At 45.0% G+C, this 21,898-nt stretch overlaps 1 protein-coding gene across 1 annotated transcript in view; it reads left to right on the forward strand.

Moving 5' to 3' along the window:
- The first annotated feature begins 4,402 nt into the window (after positions 1 to 4,402).
- The window catches only part of LOC115202237 (zinc finger protein 827-like), a 111,469-nt gene continuing 93,973 nt past the window's right edge, over positions 4,403 to 21,898 (forward strand). Inside the window, 1 exon segment of the mRNA XM_029766225.1 lies at positions 4,403 to 4,784. Within this exon segment, the coding sequence (XP_029622085.1) occupies positions 4,742 to 4,784 (43 nt within the window). The 5' untranslated portion in view covers positions 4,403 to 4,741.

The following is a 21,898-nucleotide window of genomic DNA, read 5'->3' on the forward strand; positions in this document are numbered from 1 at the left end:
GTGTGTGTGTGTGGTTTGGTTTTACTATCCTTGTGGGGACCAGAAGTCCTCACAAGGATAGTAAAACAAGGAAAAAGTGGGGATTTCTTTTAGGTTGAGGTGTTAGGTTTAGGGTTACAATTACAGTTAGGGTACAATTAGGGTTAGGGGTTAGGTTTAGGTTTTTGGGGTTAAGGTTAAGGAAAGTAGGATTTTGAATGGGAATCAATTGTTTGGTTACTACAAGTATAGTAAAACAAACGTGTGTGTGTGTGTGGGGGGGGGGGGTTAGGGTTAGATGAGGTGTATGGAGTATTTGAGGTGTATGGAGTAGTTGGGGTGAGCAGGAGGGGAGCGGTGTATGGAGCAGTTGGGGTGTATGGAGTGGTTGGGGTGTATGGGGTAGTTTGGGTGTATGGAGCAGTTGGGGTGTATGGAGTAGTTGGGGTGTATGGAGTAGTTGGGGTGTATGGAGCAGTTGGGGTGTATGGGGTAGTTGGGGTGTATGGAGTAGTTGGGGTGTATGGAGTAGTTGGGGTGTATGGAGTAGTTGGGGTGTATGTTGTATGGAGTAGTTGGGTGTATGGAGTAATTGGGGTGTATGAGTAGTTGAGGTGTATGGAGTAGTTGAGGTGTATGGAGTAGTTGGGGTGTATGGAGTAATTGGGGTGTATGAGTAGTTGGGGTGTATGGAGTAGTTGAGGTGTATGGAGTAATTGGGGTGTATGGAGTAGTTGAGGTGTATGGAGTAGTAGTTGGGGTGAGCAGGAGGGGAGGGGTGTGTGAGCTACCAGCTCTCACAGTCTCAAGTCAGAATTCAAACAAATGTAAGTTTAGGCATTAACTCCAAATGGTTAAGGTAAGGGTTAAGGTTAGGCTTAAAACAAAAATATAAAAAACAACTTTCTATTGATGGATTTGAACATGCCTTCCTTTGGATGCTTACGCCCATCCTCCATCCCTGTCCGTAAAGCCCTAGCAAAACCAAAACCTATGTGAAGGTAACAGTGCTCACTGTTGCCCCTAGTGGCTGGTTTCCATGGACGTCAAATACTGACTTGTAATCACGGGTGACCTGCCTGGTGTAAGGGGTGTGTGTAGGTGGTGTGTGTCGGGGGGACAGGTGGCATATACCGGAAAACCCTGGCACCAGCTACCTTGTGAGGATTTATCAGCCTGCGACAGTCGCGGCTGGACAGGGGACAGATGTTGCGGTTTACCCCAAGTCTAGGCTACATCCAGCTAGTGTTAGCCTAGCGCTATAGCTAGCCTAGACCAGGCCACATGGGACAGTACGAATAGAGAGATGGAGAGAGAGCAGAAAGGCTAGAGACAGAAACGCCTCTTTATCCACCTCCCCCATCCTCCTCTGAAGCACCTGAAATTTCCATTTCGCTAACTGCCACGCCGCTGCAGGGAAGCATTTTAATAAGTCGTATTAATGCCAACTGACAAAATTTGCTGTTTTTAAAAGCAGCGGAACAACGGCAGTTATCAGTAAAGCTAAAGGAAATATAATTAGCTAAGGGGATTTTATTTCCTACAAACTGTGCTACTTATATTATATATTATGATATATTATTGTATAGGAGGAAGGATATTAGCTGTGACAGGTGTGATGAGGCCTCCCTGTTCGAGTTGTATTGAGTTTAGGCACTATTTAATATTTATGTATGTATGTAAATTCATGGGCAGTACTGACTGCGGCCTAGACATGGCAAATGTGTTTTGTGCCCATCAATAGATTCCCAAGTAATTAGAAAAGTGATTATGAATAACACTTACACTAATGAATTTTAAAAGCCACTTTTGATTGATTCACTTTCCCTACTCTGTTGTTTTTCTAACTTAGACATTTGACATAGATTGCGGAACCGTTGATAGAGCACGATGTCAGAGCTTTGACCTTTAGGTGCAACCCCGAGTGAGGTCATGCTGGCGTTGCCATGGCTACTATCAGCTGATTGTCTTGTTGCCAGCATTACCTCAGCGGCCTGGCATTGTTGGGGTCAGAGAACAGACTGTGACCTCGCCATGGTGACAAACCTCTACTCAGAGAACAAAAACATGACTGCGGCCCGCCACACTCTCTCTCTTCCTCTCTGTATCTCTCTTTCCCTCTCCATGAGTTGACATAGTTTATTGCGTCAAATGATCTGGATGAATATGTCATTGTCAGTGAAGGCTTAGTTTCACTTGTTCATCAGGAGTATCATCTGTAAACTTTGTAATCACAACTTTCACAGATGTCTAACAGATTGCTCGATAAGATATAGGCTAAAGGCTACTAAAGTATATTTCATGTTTTATGGTGTAGATATAAAGTATGTTTTGATGTTTTAATATGTAATTACATGCAGTATTTTCTCAACAGCAGGAAAAGAATCGATCTGGCTTCAGACTGACTGTACAGTATGTAAATATAGAGAATGAATAGGATGGAAGCAACAGTGAACATTTAACCCCTCGTTTCCAACTATGCTGTGACCATGCTGGTCGTGGGTGGAGAGAGGGGTGGGCAGTCAACACCTGGTCCCCTGTTATGAGTGCTCAGTTGCTGGTGCAGGTGAAGCACACACCCCAGCTGTCCACACACACACACAGATATTCATACATGCCTGCGCCTGTACTGGTGTCAGACACCCTATGGTTTAGTCCCTTTCAACACAACACAGGAGTGGAGAGGCTGGAGGTACACCAGAGTTCAACCTACTGCCATGCACATGCACAATGTACTGTGAATTTTCACTAACCTTGGATTTCCTCAACAGAACCTTTTATACAATAACACACGTTTCCATATGTGACGTTCGGCCTATACATACACTGCATGGCAGATAGGGCGGCAGGTAGCCCAGCAGTTAGAGCGTTTGAGCTAGTAACGGAAAGGTCGCTGGTTTGAATACCCGAGGTGACAAGGTGAAAAATCTGCCGATGTGCCCTTGAGCAAGGCACTTAACCCTAATTTGCTTCATGCGTGACCGTACTACTAAGGCTGACCCTGTAAAACAATACATTTCACTGCACTTATCCGGTGTATTTGACAATAAAAAAGATTTTTACAAAATAAAATTCACAATAGAATATACTCATTCCTTAGGCCTCTTTCTTGTAGTTCTAATGTGGTCATGTGACTCGCATGTGTTCTCTACATATGTCTACTGATTACTGTTACTTGACTAGGACTTCTCTCTGGACCTTTATGATAGATAATAGACATTTTAATCATGTTATGCTCTTTCCTAATTAGAAAAATGCAAAGTGGCCGTGTCACCTGTGGACATGATACAGGCAGTCCAGCCAGGAGGGCTAATTTGGGCTTCTGCTAATTGCCACGGTAACGAGCCTCCTGCGCCTCTCATAATCTGCATCTCAAATGGCACCCTGCTTCCTATAGAGTGCACTACTTTTTGACCAGAGCCATATAAGCCCTATTGGCTCTGGTCAAAAGTAGTGCACTCTATAGGGAATAGGGTGGCATTTAGGACTATTCTCTCAGAGGGAGGAGGTGGCAAGGGATGGAGGGATGAAGACACAGCTCTCCTCACACACCGAGAGGTGTGAAAGAATGTGCCGGGCCAAGTGAACACAGCCTGCAGGAGTCCAGCAGCAGGAAGAGAGACGGGACAGGCTGCGCTGTGAAAAACTCAACCCAACGCCACCACCGCGAGGGAGAGGAATGGAGATTTAGATTTTTAACGTTATTAAATGTATATGATATGACCCAACGTGGAAATGCAACAAATGAAGGGTAAAACATGTAGTAATTTAGATGACATGATTTACAGAGGGATACATTGGGGGTCAACTCAACTCTTAGGTAAATGCCATTGCTGTTACATGTACAATGTGACACAAAACACAACGTGGAAATGCAATAAAGTGTTGTTTTCTACTTTAGCAACAAACATTTTTCCACCGAGGAGAGTTACACTATTGTTGAGACCAGGGGAAGTTATAACAGCAGTTATTTACAGTTCATGTGACATATGGCATTGAAAAAAATAAAAACCATAGCAAGAAATTAAATGTGTGCATCTGTTGCCTAATGAATATGGAGGTTATGCAAGTGTGAAAATGAAAGGGTTCATTTCAAATGTATGTTTCATGCAAATTAATCATAATTATTTATTTGGGGAAACTGGGGATTTCCATTGGGCTTCTGAATTACTATTCAATCCATAATTTCATCAAATCAAGAAATGTACATTTCACATTTTGAAAACATTTATAATGTATGTGTAATATAAATTTAAAAAACGAATGCACTCAATATGAAAAATACTGTACTGATACTGTATTTCAGTATCTTTGCCTTATTTATTATTTATAGAAGTTATCAAATAAATCTTTCAAAAATATGTAGGGGTTTTGCAGTCAGCAATACACCCTGTAAGCTTGGGGGCACCTTGTCCGTTTCTACGCTGCTATCGCGGGCGAGCTCCTCTAGAGCGTGTGTGCGAGCTAGTGTGTGTGAGCGTGTGTGTGTCTGCTCTGCTGTTGCTGCCCTTTGATCCCTGCATTAGTGTTAGTTAGGGGCTCGGAGACACACTTACAGAGAGCAGCCATAGTCAAGACACGGCAACAACAACAGCACAGAACCCTCCTCCTGTGGTCCTATACCCAACAATACACTTTAAACCGCGAGGACAAGCCAGGTATACAGTCCCTGCCATCACTCTCGCCTACAATCTCAATGGGAAAAAACCTTTTTTCTTCTTATCCCTAAAACAAGGAGGAGAATGTGACAAAAAGGGGGAAAATGCCAAGGAGGAAGCAGGAGCAACCCAAACGCCTGCCTTCACGTAAGTCGTTTGCTGGTTTTGTGCAATTTTAATGGGTCTTCGTGTGTTTTGCGCAGTAGTTTAGGGTTAAAGAGGTGAAACAGACAAAGACACGGCGTAGGTTATTTCTCCTTTTTTTAGGTCTGAGCAAGGCAGCCATGTTGTTGGCGATGAGGAACGTTAGCTAGCCAGCGAGTGCATGAGCTGTACGTGGCTTTAATCGAGTATAATCGATAAAGGTCCCCTTTCCCCTAAAGGTTGCGGTCAGATAGCTTGTGTATCGGTTGTATATGGTATAATGTCTGAGCGTTTTCGTTTATCTGTCGGTGCGAGCGAGTCTCTTTCGGGGGAGAAAGGGGAGGATCTGAGAATCTGGCCGCAATAAAATGAAGGGTCAGTCGGATCAGACAAGCCAGACTCGGGGCTAACCATGCCTCAGTGTTCCTGGTAATAGCGCTATCTAGCAACGCTCGGTAGCTAACTTCACATTTCTGTTAATATAAACGTCTAACTTTCTCTCTCACCACTCAAAACGGGTGTATTGGTTCCCTCGGTAGGCGCTCGCTCTGTTTTTACGTCGAGTTCTTGAAAGTGTGGAGATAATTTTTGTTTGAAGCGGAGGTATTTTCTTCCGCCCAGTTCAGCGAGGTTCATGTCTGCATGCAGGCTATGTCAAAGCCATGGTCGGTCACCTGAAGTTCAGTTTTTTTCCCCTTCCCTTTGCAGCCATTCATTGCAGACAGACTACGATCAATAACGCGGGCTAAGAGACGCGAAATGGCACTTTCCCCATTTCTCGTTATGTCGTTACTCCGAATGTACATCAGAATGTGCGATTTTGGTGTATATATTGTTCATTTGACCCTGTGTAGCTTGGATGTTTAGATTGTGCTTTTATCAGTCCAATAATGAAAAGCTGCAATGACACACTTCGGCCGCTAGAGGATGACTTCTAGGTAGAATGTGTGGATAAAATGATCACAGAGGAATTGGTTTAGTGTGGCAATTTCCCCTGCTGTAGTGCAATGTACTGAAGACCTGCGTAAGAACATGGCTTAATGAGTTATATTGGTATGCAAATGTAATTAATCTCATAAATCAATGATGACTTAATGAATGTACCATAATGACACAGTGTAGTCTTTATTAAATGTCAAACAATGCAACTGTTCAGTGCTATTACTAGCTGTGATCAAAAGGGAATTTGTATACTTTTGTTGTATAAAGTATACAAAATTTGAAAACAGTGGAGTAAATATCAAATTAGCGTTTGTAGTGCCATATTGTGAGCTATTCCACGTGTGAGTATTTAGGCTACTACAAACGTCCATATACCCAGTCCCAGATCCACAAAACATCCCCAAAATAAGACCGTTCTCTCCTCATCCACTGGTACAGCGCTCAGGTGTTTGACCCACAGTTGAACTTGGGAAATTGCGTGGGGTTGGCTGGGTGAGAGAGCAGTAATGAGAGAGTGATATTTGGACAGTAAGCTCTCACTCACATGTTACTGACAGCGAAGGTACGTACCTACAAACGCCGCTGGAGTGGACGGAGCAGGTCATGCTCTGTAGCCTATAATCAGTTGAGGCTGGTGGGAGGAGCTATAGGAGGAGAATGGTCAAACGTGGTTTTCTTATGTTTGATTCCATTCCAGGCATTACAATGAACCCGTCCTCCTATAGCTCCTCCCGCCAGCCTCCTCTGACTGACGTACCATACAGTACCCTGGGGCTCCAACTATTTAGTTATATGGGTTAGGTCACATGTAAAATTCATTCCACGGAGGGCCGAGTGTCTGCGGGTTTTCGCTCCTCCCTTGTTCTTGATTAAGGAATTAGGGTCACTGATTAGTAAGGAACTCCCCTCACCTGGTTGTCTAGGTCTTCACTGAAAGGAAAAACCAAAAACCAGCAGACACTAGGTCCCCCATGGAATGGGTTTGACACCCCTGGTTTAAGTAATGTTATAGACATGTTACATCATGTAATAGCCTATTGTATGCATCAATTACAGGATTTCATATAATAACAAAGAGAAAGCCTTTTCTCTTTAAGAAGTTGTGGCCAATATTTTACTTCTCCCCCCATTTAGTCACAAAACTGATACAGGACAAGCTTTATTTATTAAGTCAGTGCCACTTCACCTCATTGGCCGACTGTCTTGTTTGTTTTCATTGTTCAGCTAACAACACCTACACCGATTGGTCACGTGCCAGGAACAAGCACAATATTGAAGTTCAGATGTCTGCATCTGTACTGAGGCCCTGTGGTGAAAAGAGCACGAATACACATATCCTTTAAACTACTGAAGGTGCTTTATCTTAACCCAGACACATGCAGGTCTAGATATTTGGGGTTGTGTACTCTGCTTTGTGCTCTGTGCAGGCCAAGCGTCATGCTGTGTATATTAACATACATGGCGTGTGAGAGAGGACACACACACGTACACACACATACTCACAAGCTGGCCATGGAGGTCACAGTACAGTACAGCGCCCTCACTCAGACAAGTAAACATGACCTTTGGCGCCACAATGAAAACGGACACTCTTTATGATTTTGGTACGCGCATGATTATGTATGTTGAAATCTATTGGCCGATTACTTACTGTAAATATTGACGGTCAAATTATCACTTGGATAAAGCATAGAGATTTTTACATGGAAAAGTAGTACCCTTTTATTTACTTGTAGATTATGCTGGAGGTCGGTTTTGAAATATTGTCAACGCAAGCAGCATTCTTTCAGGCCCAGAGGTTTCTAGGTCATTGGTCATACTTATGTTATGTCACCAAATATTACTTCTAAAACCTCTCTCTACTCTTGATCGTTTTGCAACCATTCTGAATTAGCTTTAGGCTATAGGGCCTATCTGCTGAATAAATGTCGAAGTAGGCTTAAACTCAAGATATGGATACGAATTGTAAGCTAAAAATAAACGAGAGAGAGAGAGAGAGACCCGATCATGAATGGCAAAAGGTCAGGGGCACTGGGAGAGCGAGAGAGGGAGACATTTTCTCCTCTCCCTGTCTCCTCCTCTGCTGGTTCCTCAGGTTATCTGCATTTGAAATGGAGGGATTTTAGCCCCTGCCTCTGCCCGACCGACTGAGTGCTCTTCTCCTTTCCTCCTCACCACCAGCCAATGGCTGGGTGGTTCTGTACCTTACTGTAATGGCGGGTCACTGGCGCCCTTTCACTTTCTATGATTATAATGACCTTGGCGAGGCCGGGGCTTGAAAACATTGGATTAAGGGGAAAGGAAAATGAGGGGAGGTTTCCATTTTGCTCTTGGCATCAAATTTGTGGGGAATTTCTGCCAAGAATCCCCCTCCGCCACTTTCCACCCCCACCACCCCTCAACTTGACGGGGCGCGGGCTCTCATGGACCGCGGTGTCTGCCGACTGGAGCTGAAGCGAATAATGATACACAGGCTTTCACTTAGAAATGAATTAAAGGGCAGGAGGAAGGTGGTGGGATGCCTCCTTCAGCATACGCTTACATAGAGGGGAGTTTGAGACCCGCCGCATTCAACACCATTCCGATTCAGTGGGTAGGCCTAAAACTGGCCCCATTCAGTCTCTCCGTGACTTGATGGAGAATTGAATGGATAGTAATTGGGAGGCCGCTACAGCGGTTGATCTTAAATGAAAGTTGGTGGGGTAAGTTAACTTTATAATGGGCCTGGTTACAGAGAAGCTTCTGGGGTTTGATCAATACACATTTAAAATGTGTTGTTGCTTTCTGCGTCAAACAGGTGGCTGGCTGGCAATACCAAGGCCTGCAGGTATTGTCAGGATTCCAATGGGCATCCACTAAGGTTGGGCGTTATGCAGATTTTCATACTGTCATACTGTTTCTGTACCAACCATTACCGAGTCAAAATATATAGGCAACTTATGGTAGAGCAAATTAACATTCAATTCTCTGGCAACAGCTCTGGTGGACATTCCTGCAGTCAGCATGCCAATTGCACGCTCCCACAAAACGTGTGGCATTGTGTTGTATGACAAAACTGCACATTTTAAAGTTGGATTTGATTGTCCCCAGCACAAGGTGCACCTGTGTAATGATCATGTTGTTTAACCAGCTTTTTGATATGTCAGGTGGTTGGATTATCTTGGGAAAGGAGAAATTCTCAATAACAGGAATGTAAACAAATTTGTGTACAACATTTGAGAAAAATCCGCTTTTTGTGCATTTGGAACATTTCTGTCATTTTTATTTCATCTCATGAAGCATGGGACCAACAATTTACGCGTTAATATCTTTGTTCAGTGCATATTTAACTTACCATTATAAACAGTGGCGTAGCATGCATCCCCCAACCCCAAAATTTTTTTTGAGGTATTGAAAATCATTCGGCGGTATTTCAAAATACCCCAGTGTACGGTATAAATGGTATATCGCCCAAGCCTAGCATTCACTGAGAATCCCTCCAATTCATTCAGAATGCTCTTTTGAATCAAGGTTGTCAATGAGGTGACACTTCATTTAATTTCCAATGCCCTGAGTAATTACAGAAACATGTCTGATAAGCAACTCGCCTCACAATAACTTCAGGGGGCTACTTGTGAGTAATTAACTCTGTTTTGGACACACTTTTCATCAAGTGTCAAACTCAATAGAGGTACTAAGCAGGTAATTTAAGCTAGGATTTCTTCATGCCCAACAAAAGGAACTCAGGGAAGCATAATATGCAAATCTCCTAAAGTAATTATTTAGGGATGTCCATTGCCTTCCCCCATAATACGTATTCAGTTAGGCTTAATTAGAGCGGTTTCTTGACAAAGATCCAGGGATGACTTCGCCACCTGATTGTCGTCCATGACACTTGATCTGGTCTCTCTCGAACGTCATCTTCAGCGTGCCCTCTATTTTACATTGACCTAATTTAACAGAGAACAAATGAAAGGTCCACCATGTCCACTAGGAGGCCTAAAAATATATCACAAAAGTTACCAGCAATCTGTTCCACGCAGTAACTACCTGGTCTCAATCAACCCCCCCCCCTTCCTACTCCTCCGTGTGGATTGGAAGTGCCTTAGCCTTGGTAACGATTTTCTCCATGTTGACAAGCCACAACAGGGAGATGTACAGCTTCGGAGAGCAGCCCTTTGGCTAGGACGTAGCCCCGGCACTGAGTAATACCAATCTCACAGGAGTAGCACAGGCTCTCAGTTGGCCGCAGTTCATAAGGAACTGCGAACAGCTCGCTGGTGCAGCTGGGAAAGACAGAGGGGAAGAGAGAGGGAGAGTACTGGTGGTGGTGGTGGAGGTGGGGAAGCTGCTAAGAGCTCTGGGCGGTTTTCTCTGTTGTACCACACAAAGTGCATCTAGGGCCCTGCAGGACAGGCCTTTAACAGGCGTGAGGGATGTAGAGATATAGAGAACGAGAGAGAGGAGGGAGGTCTGGGGAGCAGGAAGCTCTAGTCGGCCAGTCGTGCCAGACTGCTGCCTCTGCTTCTAAACAGGGATGTGATTTATTATCGAGGCTCATTTCACTCTTAAAAGAGAGATGGAAATGACATCGCAGAGAATTAGAGAGGTCTCCTCAATTGTCTCTGAGAAGAAAGCCATAGCTGTAGGCGTGGGGATATTTCGGAGCATGTGGTACGCGTCTAACTGGTGCGTGAAATCAGAGGAGGGTTTTTGCTTAGGTTGGCATAGATTTTTCTTTCCTTTGGTGGTGAGGCCTTTTTAGTTTAGATAGTGGATACTGATTCGGTCACTGCGTTTGATGGCCCTTGCCAAGGGGCCAGTCTTGGTTGCCCTGTATAGCCAAATAACTGCACTCCACTCTCTATGTTGCCAGGTTTGAAATACATGGTAATTTTATGTAGCTCTACTGTCTTGATGTATGTTGTTGTTAGGGGGGCTTAAAATGGCTCTCGTCCAACACGCTGATCTTGTCGCCCTGGCGGAGAGCACTCTAGCACGGCGGAGTGCTAATGTCATGACCTCACTTCCTGTGTGGGTGGAAGCGAGGCCAGGAGGCCCCCACACTTGCCAGGCTCTTGTTAGCCTTTGGCAGCAGCAGCCAGGCAAACTCTGTCCTCTCTGGTCTGGAAGTCAGTACTAGGCTTAGGCAGTATCCAGATTTTCATACCATCATACTGTTCTTCTGCCATCCAGGGATTTACGGTATCACGGCATAGCACACAAGGGGACGCTTGGGGGGGGGAAACGGTACTAGGAAGCACAGGGAAAAAATAGCAGCTGAACAGAACTCGCCAAGAAATCTTTGACTTCTCAAACATGGCAGAAAGCCGTTATAAGTTACCTGATGGCAAACATTTAGTAGTGAATTGCATACAAGATGAACTTCCTGACCACCTCCTGGAGTGGTCAGACAGATCTGAACACAATCACACCACAAAGCCACTTTTGTGCATCTAGGCACGTCTTTTCAATGCGATCTTCGTATTCTGATAGCAGAGGTCGCATGTAAGTGTCAAGTGTAGACACGACCAGAGACTCGCCGATAGATATCAAACGCTATGGACTCACCAGCTCCCACTTTCTCCCGTTGTGCTATTTACAAACACATGACAGTCTGAACTGTTCTGGGGAACTATGGTAACCTTCATAATGTAAAATGTGACCGGTGAAATGAAGAGCACAATCTGCTTTTTCTCCTAACGTATTTGACCGCATGTATAAACTTAAAAAGTAGCTACAAATATTCACATTTATTTTTAAACTTCAAAGACACGGTTTTGACGGTATTGAAAAACCATCCCGTGGCTTTTTCCAAATACCCCGGAGTACGGTATGTACGGTATACTGCCCAAGCCTAGTCAGTACCTCTTTCCACAACACTGTACTGTACAGTTAGATTGAGCAGCGAAGAGCGAGACTGCCACACTAATGCGTTTAACTAGCCAGGCTAACAGCTGCGTCTGGCTGCTTTGTGGGGGGTTTTGGGGCCGTTTCATTGCCGCGGGGAGATTCAAAGTGCCAGGAACGAACGAGGCAGGACAGAGGGACCGAGGCAGTCAGGCCAGGCAGATGCAGAGTAGTGGAACCACACGGAATGTAAGGCTCTCAAGGGAAACAATATATCACATCCACATCCAGAGAGAGTGGAAGCGTTTGGCTGTGTTACAACAAAGCACCACTCCAGACCAGATAAGTTAAATTCATTGACGTGAAGTCATCTCTGTGAAAGCCATTGTCAGTGGCGGGCGGGGCGAGTGGAGGTTATTTACGACGCTGAAACGCAGGTGAGTACCTGGCGCTGATGGTTCTGTGGCTGCCACGTGCGGAGAATGCCCTTCCATTTGGCACAATGCAGATGATGACTTCACCACGTCTTCTGAGTGAACCGCTGTGACCTTGAGGTAGAGAGGCTCAGGTTCTCTAGCGTTATCCCATTGTTGTCTAAACAAGGGCATTTTGCCGTCTGATTCGTCCTCATCGCGGTAACGAGATGAGTGCATTATTGGCCGTCTGGTACTAGACGAGTATCATTCATCATGACAGCTAAGACATTCTAATTAGCCAGATATCTCGTCATCAACAAAATGGAGACAAATTCCCCCAAAAATCTGGAAATCAGGATAGCTTGTAAAAACCTTTTGGTGAGTTGATAATAAACAGGGTTTAGTTGGACTGATCTGTCAGTGATTGCCCGGTGTGTTCTCAATGGACAAGTCAGTCAGTTGTTGGTTCAGATTGCTAGGGCTGCATCCCCATATGCCACCCTATTCCCTACATGGGTCCTAGTCCCAGGTAGTGCACTATATAGGGAATAGGGTGCCATTTGGGACACAGCCTAGGTCATTAATCCCTGCACTCTACGGGGAGTGGTCAGCACCAGATGTATTGACACTTCTTACCAGAAGGTTTTCTAGATTAGCGACAAATCCTCCCTGAAAAAAAAAAAATGCTTAAAAACCTAATTTGGCACGCACAGCCAGACTTTGTGTTCGTCAACTCTGGGCCAAAGGAAGCATCCCAGCAATCCCTCCCTCTTCTTTTTCCGCTCCTTCTGGTCCTTTGGCCAGGAACCGCCTCATCCTTTTTTGGCGGAAGTACATTTTGTTGTTCTCGTGTAGCATCTCTTGTGAGAGCCAGTGGATTGACCTTGATGACCCTCCCAGTCAGTGATGAGGTCTTCAGAAACAAGACCGCTCCAACCCACTGTACCCGGAGGGCTTAAGTGATGGTTGTCATAGCGATCGTTACGCCGCAGAGAACGGCCTCTCTCACGGGTGAAAGACAACGACAAGGCTTTGAATGTTGCAGCTTTCAGGTCACAACCTGGTTATGACGGATGTGGATGGAACCAGAAAAGGCTGGATGGATATGGATGCAGTGCACACAAGACAAACAACAGACGTACATCAATGTCTGGTCTGTATAGATTTCAGGTCAGGATTTGAGATCGACATTATCTGCCACGCAGGACATGTCTTTTATACCTTGAAAGCGAGAAAATGCGAGATGGGTATTGGTCTGTGTTCCAAATGGCATCCAATTCCCTACATAGCCTACGGGCCCTGGCCAAAAGTAGTGCACTATGTAGGGAATAGGGTGCCATTTTCGGATGTAGCCTAGGTGTGACGGGGAGCAGCGGAGGGCGAACAATGCCTCTTCATTCCCACTGGCTGCCCTGGCCAGGCGTTTTAACATGGAGATTGGAAACAGAAACAGCTCCCCCCCACCTCTTCCTCCCCTGGACCTGCATGCAAATGAAGGTTAGCCTCTCCTGCTGTGCCACTGCGATTCTTCCATCTTTTTTTTCTCTCCTTTTTTCTAATGGACGCAAACTGGCTCTGGCTCCCCCCTCCACCACTATTCCTAGGGAAGAGGAAGAAGGGACCGGGACCAATCCTGATTAGTGTCCCTGTCCTGAGTGACAGGCTAGAATCCAAGCAGGCACTGCCTCAGGCGCCTCTGCCAAACTGATGTCAACCCAATACCACCATAGAAAAAGCCATATTTTTTCGATTCATTCGCCCCCCCCCAGCTCTCTATCGCTCAGCTCTTCACTCCATGCTCACTCGCTCTCCCCAGCTCTCTCATACACACAGACGCACATAGTCTCTCTCTTACACACACATGGTGCCTCTCTCTCTCACACTGTCTCTTACACCCACAGTCAGTAACACACACAGTTTGTCTTTCTCACACACTTTCTCACAACCACCCACCATCTCTCTCTTTCTCTCTCTCTCTCTCTCTCTCTCTCTCTGGGGGTGACTGGCTGCTGTAGTGGGACCGGTCGACCGTGTTCTTGTGCCAGTGGGCTCAGTGTGATTTACGCTGGCTGGCTGGAGGACCGCCCCCCTCCCCATTGTGCCCCCCCCGTCTCATACCGTATGGCCCATACACACGCTCTGCTCTCTCACTCCTCTCTGTGTCTAAGTGGGCAGCCTGCCCCTCAGTGTGTGTGCCAGAATGTGACGTACTAGTGGTGCTAGCTATGTTAGCGTCATTGTGCTACTTTGAGTAAGCCCACCTCTTAGGGTCGTCACTAGTTACTACAGCCACAAAGTCATAATTATGGCTAAACCCTGCCTATTTATACAATGTATCTTCTTAAAATATGATTTTAAACCTAACCTTACCCACTCTGCTAACCTTATGCCTAGCATTAACCTTAAATTAATTCCAAAAAGCTCGTGCTTGTTTTCATGAAATGATATAGCCAACTTTGACTTTGTGGCTGTGGTAACTAGTGACAGCCACCTCTTAGTTGTTGATGTCAGTCCTCCTGTTTTACCATTCACAGGGCTGTATCTGTTCTGTCCTGGAACAGTGGTGTGTCGTGGCACACATATCTACTACAGGAACGTCTTGGCAAATTACCCTCAAAGTCATGATACCAAATTTATGGGATGGATGCTGGCAAGGTTCACCTTTAGTAATTATTTATAGTCCTACATTTGAGTGTAATGAAGTGTTCACATACAGTACATAGGAACTCTAAAGCAATATCGTACTGTAGCCTGTATTTTTGGCACAGTGAGTGAACTGTACTTAGGGCTGTTACGGTGACCGTATTAACGCCACACCGGCAGTCATGATTCATAACCGCAGTCAAACTCCTCTTATGCACTCTGGTCATGTTGGTAGTACCCAACTCACTAACGATCATCAGGTTGCTAATCAAATCAAAATCAAATTATATTTGTCACATGTGCCGACTACAACAGGTGTAGACCTTACAGTGAAATGCTTATTTACAAGCCTTTAACCCACAATGCAGTTTTAAGAAGAATACCAACAAAAAAAAGAAATAAAAGTAACAAATAATTAAAGAGCAGCAGTAAAATAACAATATATAGCGAGGCTATATACAGGGGGTACCGGTACAGAGTCAATGTGCGGGGGCACCGGTGTTGAGGTAATGGAGGTAATATGTACATGTAGGTAGAGTTATTAAAGTGACTATGTATAGATAATAAGCAGAGAGTAGCAGCAGTGTATTAGGGGGAGGGGGAGGGGGTGCAATGAAAATAGTCTGGGCAGCCATTTAATTAGCTGTTCAGGAGTCTTATGGCTTGGGGGTAGCTGTTTAGAAGCCTCTTGGACCTAGACTTGGTGCTCTGGTACCGCTTGCCTTGCACTAGCAGAGAGAACAGTCTATGACTAGTTTTTTAGGGCCTTCCTCTGACACCGCCTGGTATAGAGGTCCTGGATGGCAGGAAGCTTGGCCGCAGTGATGTACTGGGCCGTACGCACTATCCTTTGTAGTGCCTTGCGGTCAGAGGCCGAGCAGTTGCCATACCAGGCAGTGATGCAACCAGTCAGGATGCTCTCGATGGTGCAGCTGTAGAACCTTTTGAGGATCTGAGGACCCATGCCAAATCTTTTCAGTCTCATGAGGGGGAATAGGTTTTGTCCTGTCCTCTTCACGACTGTCTTGGTTTTTGGTGATGTGGACACCAAGGAACTTGAAGCTCCCAAACTGCTCCACTACAGCCCCGTCGATGAGAATGGGGGCGTGCTCGGTCCTCCTTTTCCTGTAGTCCACAATCATCTGCTTTGTCTTGATCACGTTGAGGGAGAGGTTGTTGTTCTGGCACCACACGGCCAGGTCGCTGACCTCCTCCCTTTTGGCTGACTCGTCGTTGTCAGTGATCAGGCCTACCACTGTTGTCATCTGCAAACTTAATGATGGTGTTGGAGTTGTGCCTTGCCTGCTACTCAGAGCTCTATTGTCCCTCCATCAGGTCCTAATGGCCTGGTACTCAGGGCTCTATTGTCCCTCCATCAGGTCCTAATGGCCTGGTACTCAGGGCTCTATTGTCCCTCCATCAGGTCCTAATGGCCTGGTACTCAGGGCTCTATTGTCCCTCCATCAGGTCCTAAAGGCCTGGTACTTAGGGCTCTATTGTCCTAATGGTCTGATACTCAGGGCTCTATTGTCCCTCAATCAGGTCCTAATGGCCTGCTAGTTTATGCATATCCCTATATATGACCTGTCGCGCAGAGAGAGGCTGCTTGCTTCTCAAACAGTAGTTGATGCGTGGCGTGAAATAATCAAATCCAAAGTTTATTGGTCACGTACACAGATTTGCAGATGTTATCGCAGGTGCAGCGAAATGCTTGTGTTTCTAGCTCCAATAGTGCAGTAATACCTAGCTATAATAATAATAAAACAAATAATTATAATTAAAAAAATACACACATAATCCAGAAAAGATCTAAATGAAGAAATACACATAAATAAGTGTTTTTCTAAGGCCAGACGTTTTCTATATGTGGTCCCGTGTGAAAGCAGAGTTTTGATAGCTGCCACTAAAAAGAGGAGGATCCCAGCTGCTACTATATGTATTTCTCAGCTGTGCTATGAAACCGGAGTGGCCTACCCGGCATGATTGGAAAAACGAACTGCGGGAAGTGGCTCCCATTCGCTATTCGAGTGCGTATCGACTGCCCCTGTTCCTGCCCATTTCATAACGGGCCATTCTAAATCAAAACACATTTTACATATTAGTAAAGACCAGATTAAATTAAGAATAGTCTGATGGGTGAAATATGATCACTTGATGAGAACAGCTGTGCAGCCTGAGGCAAGGAACAGAGCGCACGCTTTTTAAAATATATTTTTTCAAATAAGTTGACAAATAACTCTAAATCTAGTGTATAGGACCTGTTTTAAATGATCTCTTTGTGCTCAACATAGCCACTTCATATGTGCACTCGCCCTGGAATGGGAAAAATATTCTTTCTATTTTATTCAGCTAAGTTAAATGATATTCTTCTTTATTATTTTAGATGATATGATTTTATAGTAAGCGTATATTGCCTGCTAACTGAACTAGCCTATGGCATGATGCCTAGCCAGATAACTCATATTCTGCTCTACTGAAATACATTTTCTTCATATCATCATGTTTCTTTAAACCTGCCTTAAATAAATAATAGATTTATTGTGATGGTGTACATTAAATTGATTTATTAGACCTTTTTAAATGTTGATGTTCCCAAGGTGCTCATCAGCGGCTTGTATGCCAGAGGTCTGGAGATACTAAATGTGTTTATGGTAATTAACGGTCAATTACCGTGAGACCGACAGTCATTTGCGTGACGACAACCATCTGAGAAACTGTCATGACCGCCGCAGCTCTAACTGTGCTCCAATAACCTACATAGCCTACATTCATGCTAGTACCTACCTATGATTGGTGACATGGTGAGGATACCAAGGGAATGTCAGTGTATTATGGACATTATTCTTAGCACTGTGACAGCTGTAATGAGACACAATTATTCCCATTGATTTACATCTAAAAGCTAGTTGTCCGTCAACCTCTGAGAAATAGGCCTTGCTTTGTGGCGGTTGCCAAATCTGAGGCAACTTTGGACTGAAGTACACTGAAACTGTTGTTTTCACCTGAGAGAAGTAACCTAGGACTGGCCTATATCAAAATGGGCTATCTACCAAATATGCAAGTGGCAGTAAAAGTATAGCCTAGTCTATGTAGCCTACCTGGGCTGGGTTTCCCAAAACCATCGTAGCACTAAGATCATATTTTGTCCATTTAGTTTCTTAGAGCTACGATGCTTTTGGGAAATCCAGCCCTGACCTCTTTTCAATGCCATCCACTGGTTGTAGTTTCTATGACAACTTTATCCTATCAACTGTCCTTGTGACCTCTTTCAATATTATGAAAATAATGCAAATGTGGTATTAAGCGTCATAATGTATCCTTGTCTTAGAGCTTTCACTGTTGGTACTACTGCTACTTTTTATGGTTCACCATGGTAATGTTTAGGCTGAATCAGGGTATAAAATGTACTTTTTGGTCCATCAGCCACATTTTTTTTACCAGCCAAAATACCCCCGCGAGAATAAGCTTCATAGTGTAGTTCTTTGGCTTTGTGCGATATTCATTTACCAGCTATGAAACAAAACTGCAGAAATACTTTGAAACAGTTACTGCAGCATTCATTTTACTATAAATGTGATTATACATGACTATTTTTATTCACAAATGTGAGTGAAATTCCCGCACTCTGGATCCCTGACCACCCGCCAACGTGGCTGGTGAAATAGACATCTTACCCACCAGTGCCAAAATCTACCTGCGTTTGGTAGGTGGCGGGTGTTCATTTTAGGCCCTGGGCTGAATGGTAAATTAAGAAATACCCTGTTAATTGCAGTTACAGGCACTCGGTGAAAACTGAGTAGCCTATTTCTGTAGTGAAAATGTGTTTCTCTCCCTGGCTGGTGTTTTTTTGTTGTGCTCTGTGAGGCGCTTTGATGCCACATCTAAGATTATGGGCATGTGTTGTTTCTGTAACATAAAAAAAAAATCTAAATTCTAAAAATGGACGGGAAAAATAAACGTGGGTGCAAAGGGCGCTCCATGTGCACTGAGGAATTTCAGAGGTCTGGGGGCCTCGAGTCGACTCATTCTCTTCCAAGAAGACTTCTCCTTCCTCTTTCACCTCTGGCACGAGGCCCGAAGTGCCCACAAACTGCCGGGGCCAAGGCCAACAGTACACAGATGGTTATATGCTGCGCTACATTTCAATACGACGGACAGAACCGAACCACAGACATTACTGTATAGCAGGGGTTGGCAACATGAGGCCCACGGGACAAAACCAGCCCACAAAAGATTTTTGGGGGACCCCTCAAAGTAAAAAAAAATTATTACAAAAATAAAGACTGTAAAATCATCAGGAATTCCGCAAAAAATTGTTTAATTTAGTAAATCTGTTCCCAAGTATTCCCACAAATAGAAATATATATATATATATATATATATATATATATATATATATATATATATATATATATATATATATATATATATATATATATATATATATATATATATACACAATCATATATATATATATATAGTAAAGGTATGACATTATTGTTATTTTCAAATACAATCTCTTTTTGGGATGAGTTGTGGTCAATTAACGGTGTACAAATGATTGTAATTATTTTTCAACAGCAATAGGCCCGTGGCTGAATGTAGTTGCTGTATATAGCTTAGGCTAACAGCTACCCTGGATCCCGGTCCATGCTGAGAGTGTGCTCTAGATCAGTTTGTGGAAACCCTGGTCTAGGCTAACTCCTGAGCCACCATGACTGATGGGTTTTCCCGTTTCCACTTCCCCCTAGTTATCTATGTCAGAGACTGGAAACTGGAGTAGCCATTTTGGCTCTGACATGGGATAAAAGGTGATGGGTGTGTTTGTTGTTTAAGAGTGTGTTATATACAGAGTTGTGTGTGGACATAGGCCTACTATAGGTGTAGATGATTTAGAGTATGGGCTTCTCTCTAACTCAGGCTGTTAAAAGCACAGTTCTAGTTAAGTGCTGTATTTTTAAACTGGTAAATGCCTGGTGGTGCTCCCAGAACTCCAAAGGGCATGAACCCTCTTGAGTTTGCCCACGCATCGCCATCCCTCTGAGCCTGGATCAGCGAGCCGCACTGAGAGCTGAATATCTCTGTCTTCATCTCTTTCCATCACTGATCTCAGACCAGTCTCTCACTCACAGTCCCCTTGGGCTCTGGTCAAATGTAGTGCACTATAAAGGCAGTGCGCTATACAGATAATAGGGTGCCATTTGGGAGGATTTATGACAAACAGCTGAATAGTCCGTCAGTGACATTGTAACGAGGGATGTATCGTGATAGATGCCCTCTGTCAATTATTTCACCCTTTTCCCCAAAAGAAAAGGGGGGAAAATGTGCACTTAACATATTGATGTCCCGTATAAAGTCCTGCGAAGGGGGTTTGAATTTACGACCGCCGGTTCAGGCACAACCAGCTGGTTATATTTAGAGAGTCTGTGTTTTTTCACACACACACACACACACACACACACACAGTCTTTTTCCAACAGGACAAACAGAGTGAGGGCGAGACTGAAGAGAAGAGGAAGATGGAGAGAAATTCCATTCACTGGGACTTATCTTCCTCTCCGGGAGGGGGGGCTGACTGCTAGTCGTTTACAGCGACGTGAGCCTGCTGGTGGACAGGGCTAGCTGCTAGGGTCTCTCCCACCATATTGTCCGGCGCCGCACGCTAATAAGGCAGAAGCCCTGACTGCAGGGCACGCTCATTAGCATAGCCCGCGGACATGGCAACCCCCGCCGGGGCTCAGCATGGACACTTAATTACCGCCATGGCTCCTTCTACACCCCGCCTCCTCACTACACTCACCCCTCCTCCCTCGTTTACACCTCTCCACTCTTCCCTCCTCGTACAGTATACAACCTCTAACCCAGGCCATCAGCAGCCAGCCACTCCTAGTCACAGGAGAGCATGCTGGGATAACCCAGATGTGGCTCAAGCTGTGCTGGCTGTGTGGTGAGTTCCGTAGCTGTGCTGGATTTAAATAGCCAGTCTGAGTGGTGGACTTGACCGTGGTCTTGAACCCACCCTCTTCATCTTTTACTTATGTCTCTCTCTGCCTCTCTCTCTCTCTCTCTCTCCGTGTCTCTCTCTGAATCTCTCTCTCTCTCTCTGCCTCTCTCTCTCTCTCTCTCTCTCAAGTGTCTCTCTCTGAATCTCTCTCTCTCTGCCTCTCTCTCCGGGCCTCTCAAAGCTTCTTGGCATCATAGTGGCAGTATTGATGCTTCTACTCCAGACTTAATCGGCTAATGGCCTTCCTCCTTCCTCCCCAGCCCGGGCCTGGGGGTCAGTAGAGCCATCTTGTATGCCTGGCTAAGTCACAGAATAGTTGCAGTGTGTCTGTTGGTGGCTAGGTGAAACCTCATGCAAGTCATGTGGTCTGGTGACCTACGGAACAACCCCCCCCCCCTGCTTACCCCTCCTCCTCCAGCATCCCCCTCCGGCACAGGGATCATTGTGTCTGATGAGGCTGTCTGAAATCTGGTTGACTCCACTGTCTGTCTGGCTGCAGTGACTGCACGGGCCCAGCACAGTAACACCGCTCCCCAGACAGTCTGGAAGAACCACGTCAGCCAAAATGTAACCCGCCATCATGTTGTAACACGGAGACAGTTGACATGGAGTCGTCTTGTATACAGTAAGATGAGGAATAAGCTGTGATGTACTTCAGCTGTCATGAGGGTCTCTCTTGTCCCTCTCTTTGACTTGTATATTCTTCTTCCTCCAAACCTCTCAAAATAGATAGCTTGACCACTTCCTGGTAAATAAACCCACTACACAATCACATGAAGCAATGTTCCTCTTAGTTGGCAGTTACATCATCAGCTTTCAACTTGAACCAGGAAGCAGTGTTTTGTTAGCTAACCCAGTAGCGCAGACCGTCGCAGCAGTCTGTTCACTCTCTCCCTCTGATATGTCGCTATACATCTCTGTCCTGGGAAGAATGCACACACACACACACACACACACACACACACACACACACACACACACACAGAGCACTGAATCACCCGGTTGTGTGTTTGTAGTGAGTGCTAACAGACCCGGACTGCTGAGTACCCTGCAGCTGTTTGTCTCAACATGCAAGTCATCCCCGCCATTACACCGCTAAATGGTTCTCTTTCACACTGAGCACGGCAAACAGACAGATGCTCTCTGCTTCTGACTTACTCTGCCTCTCTCTCTGCCTCTCTCTCTCTGCCTCTCTCTCTTGCTTTCTCTCTCGCTGACTCTCTCTCTCGCTGACTCTCTCTCTCGCTGACTCTCTCTCTCGCTGACTCTCTCTCCTCTCGCCC

Source organism: Salmo trutta, chromosome 11, assembly GCF_901001165.1.
Source record: "Salmo trutta chromosome 11, fSalTru1.1, whole genome shotgun sequence".
NCBI lineage: Eukaryota > Metazoa > Chordata > Actinopteri > Salmoniformes > Salmonidae > Salmo > Salmo trutta.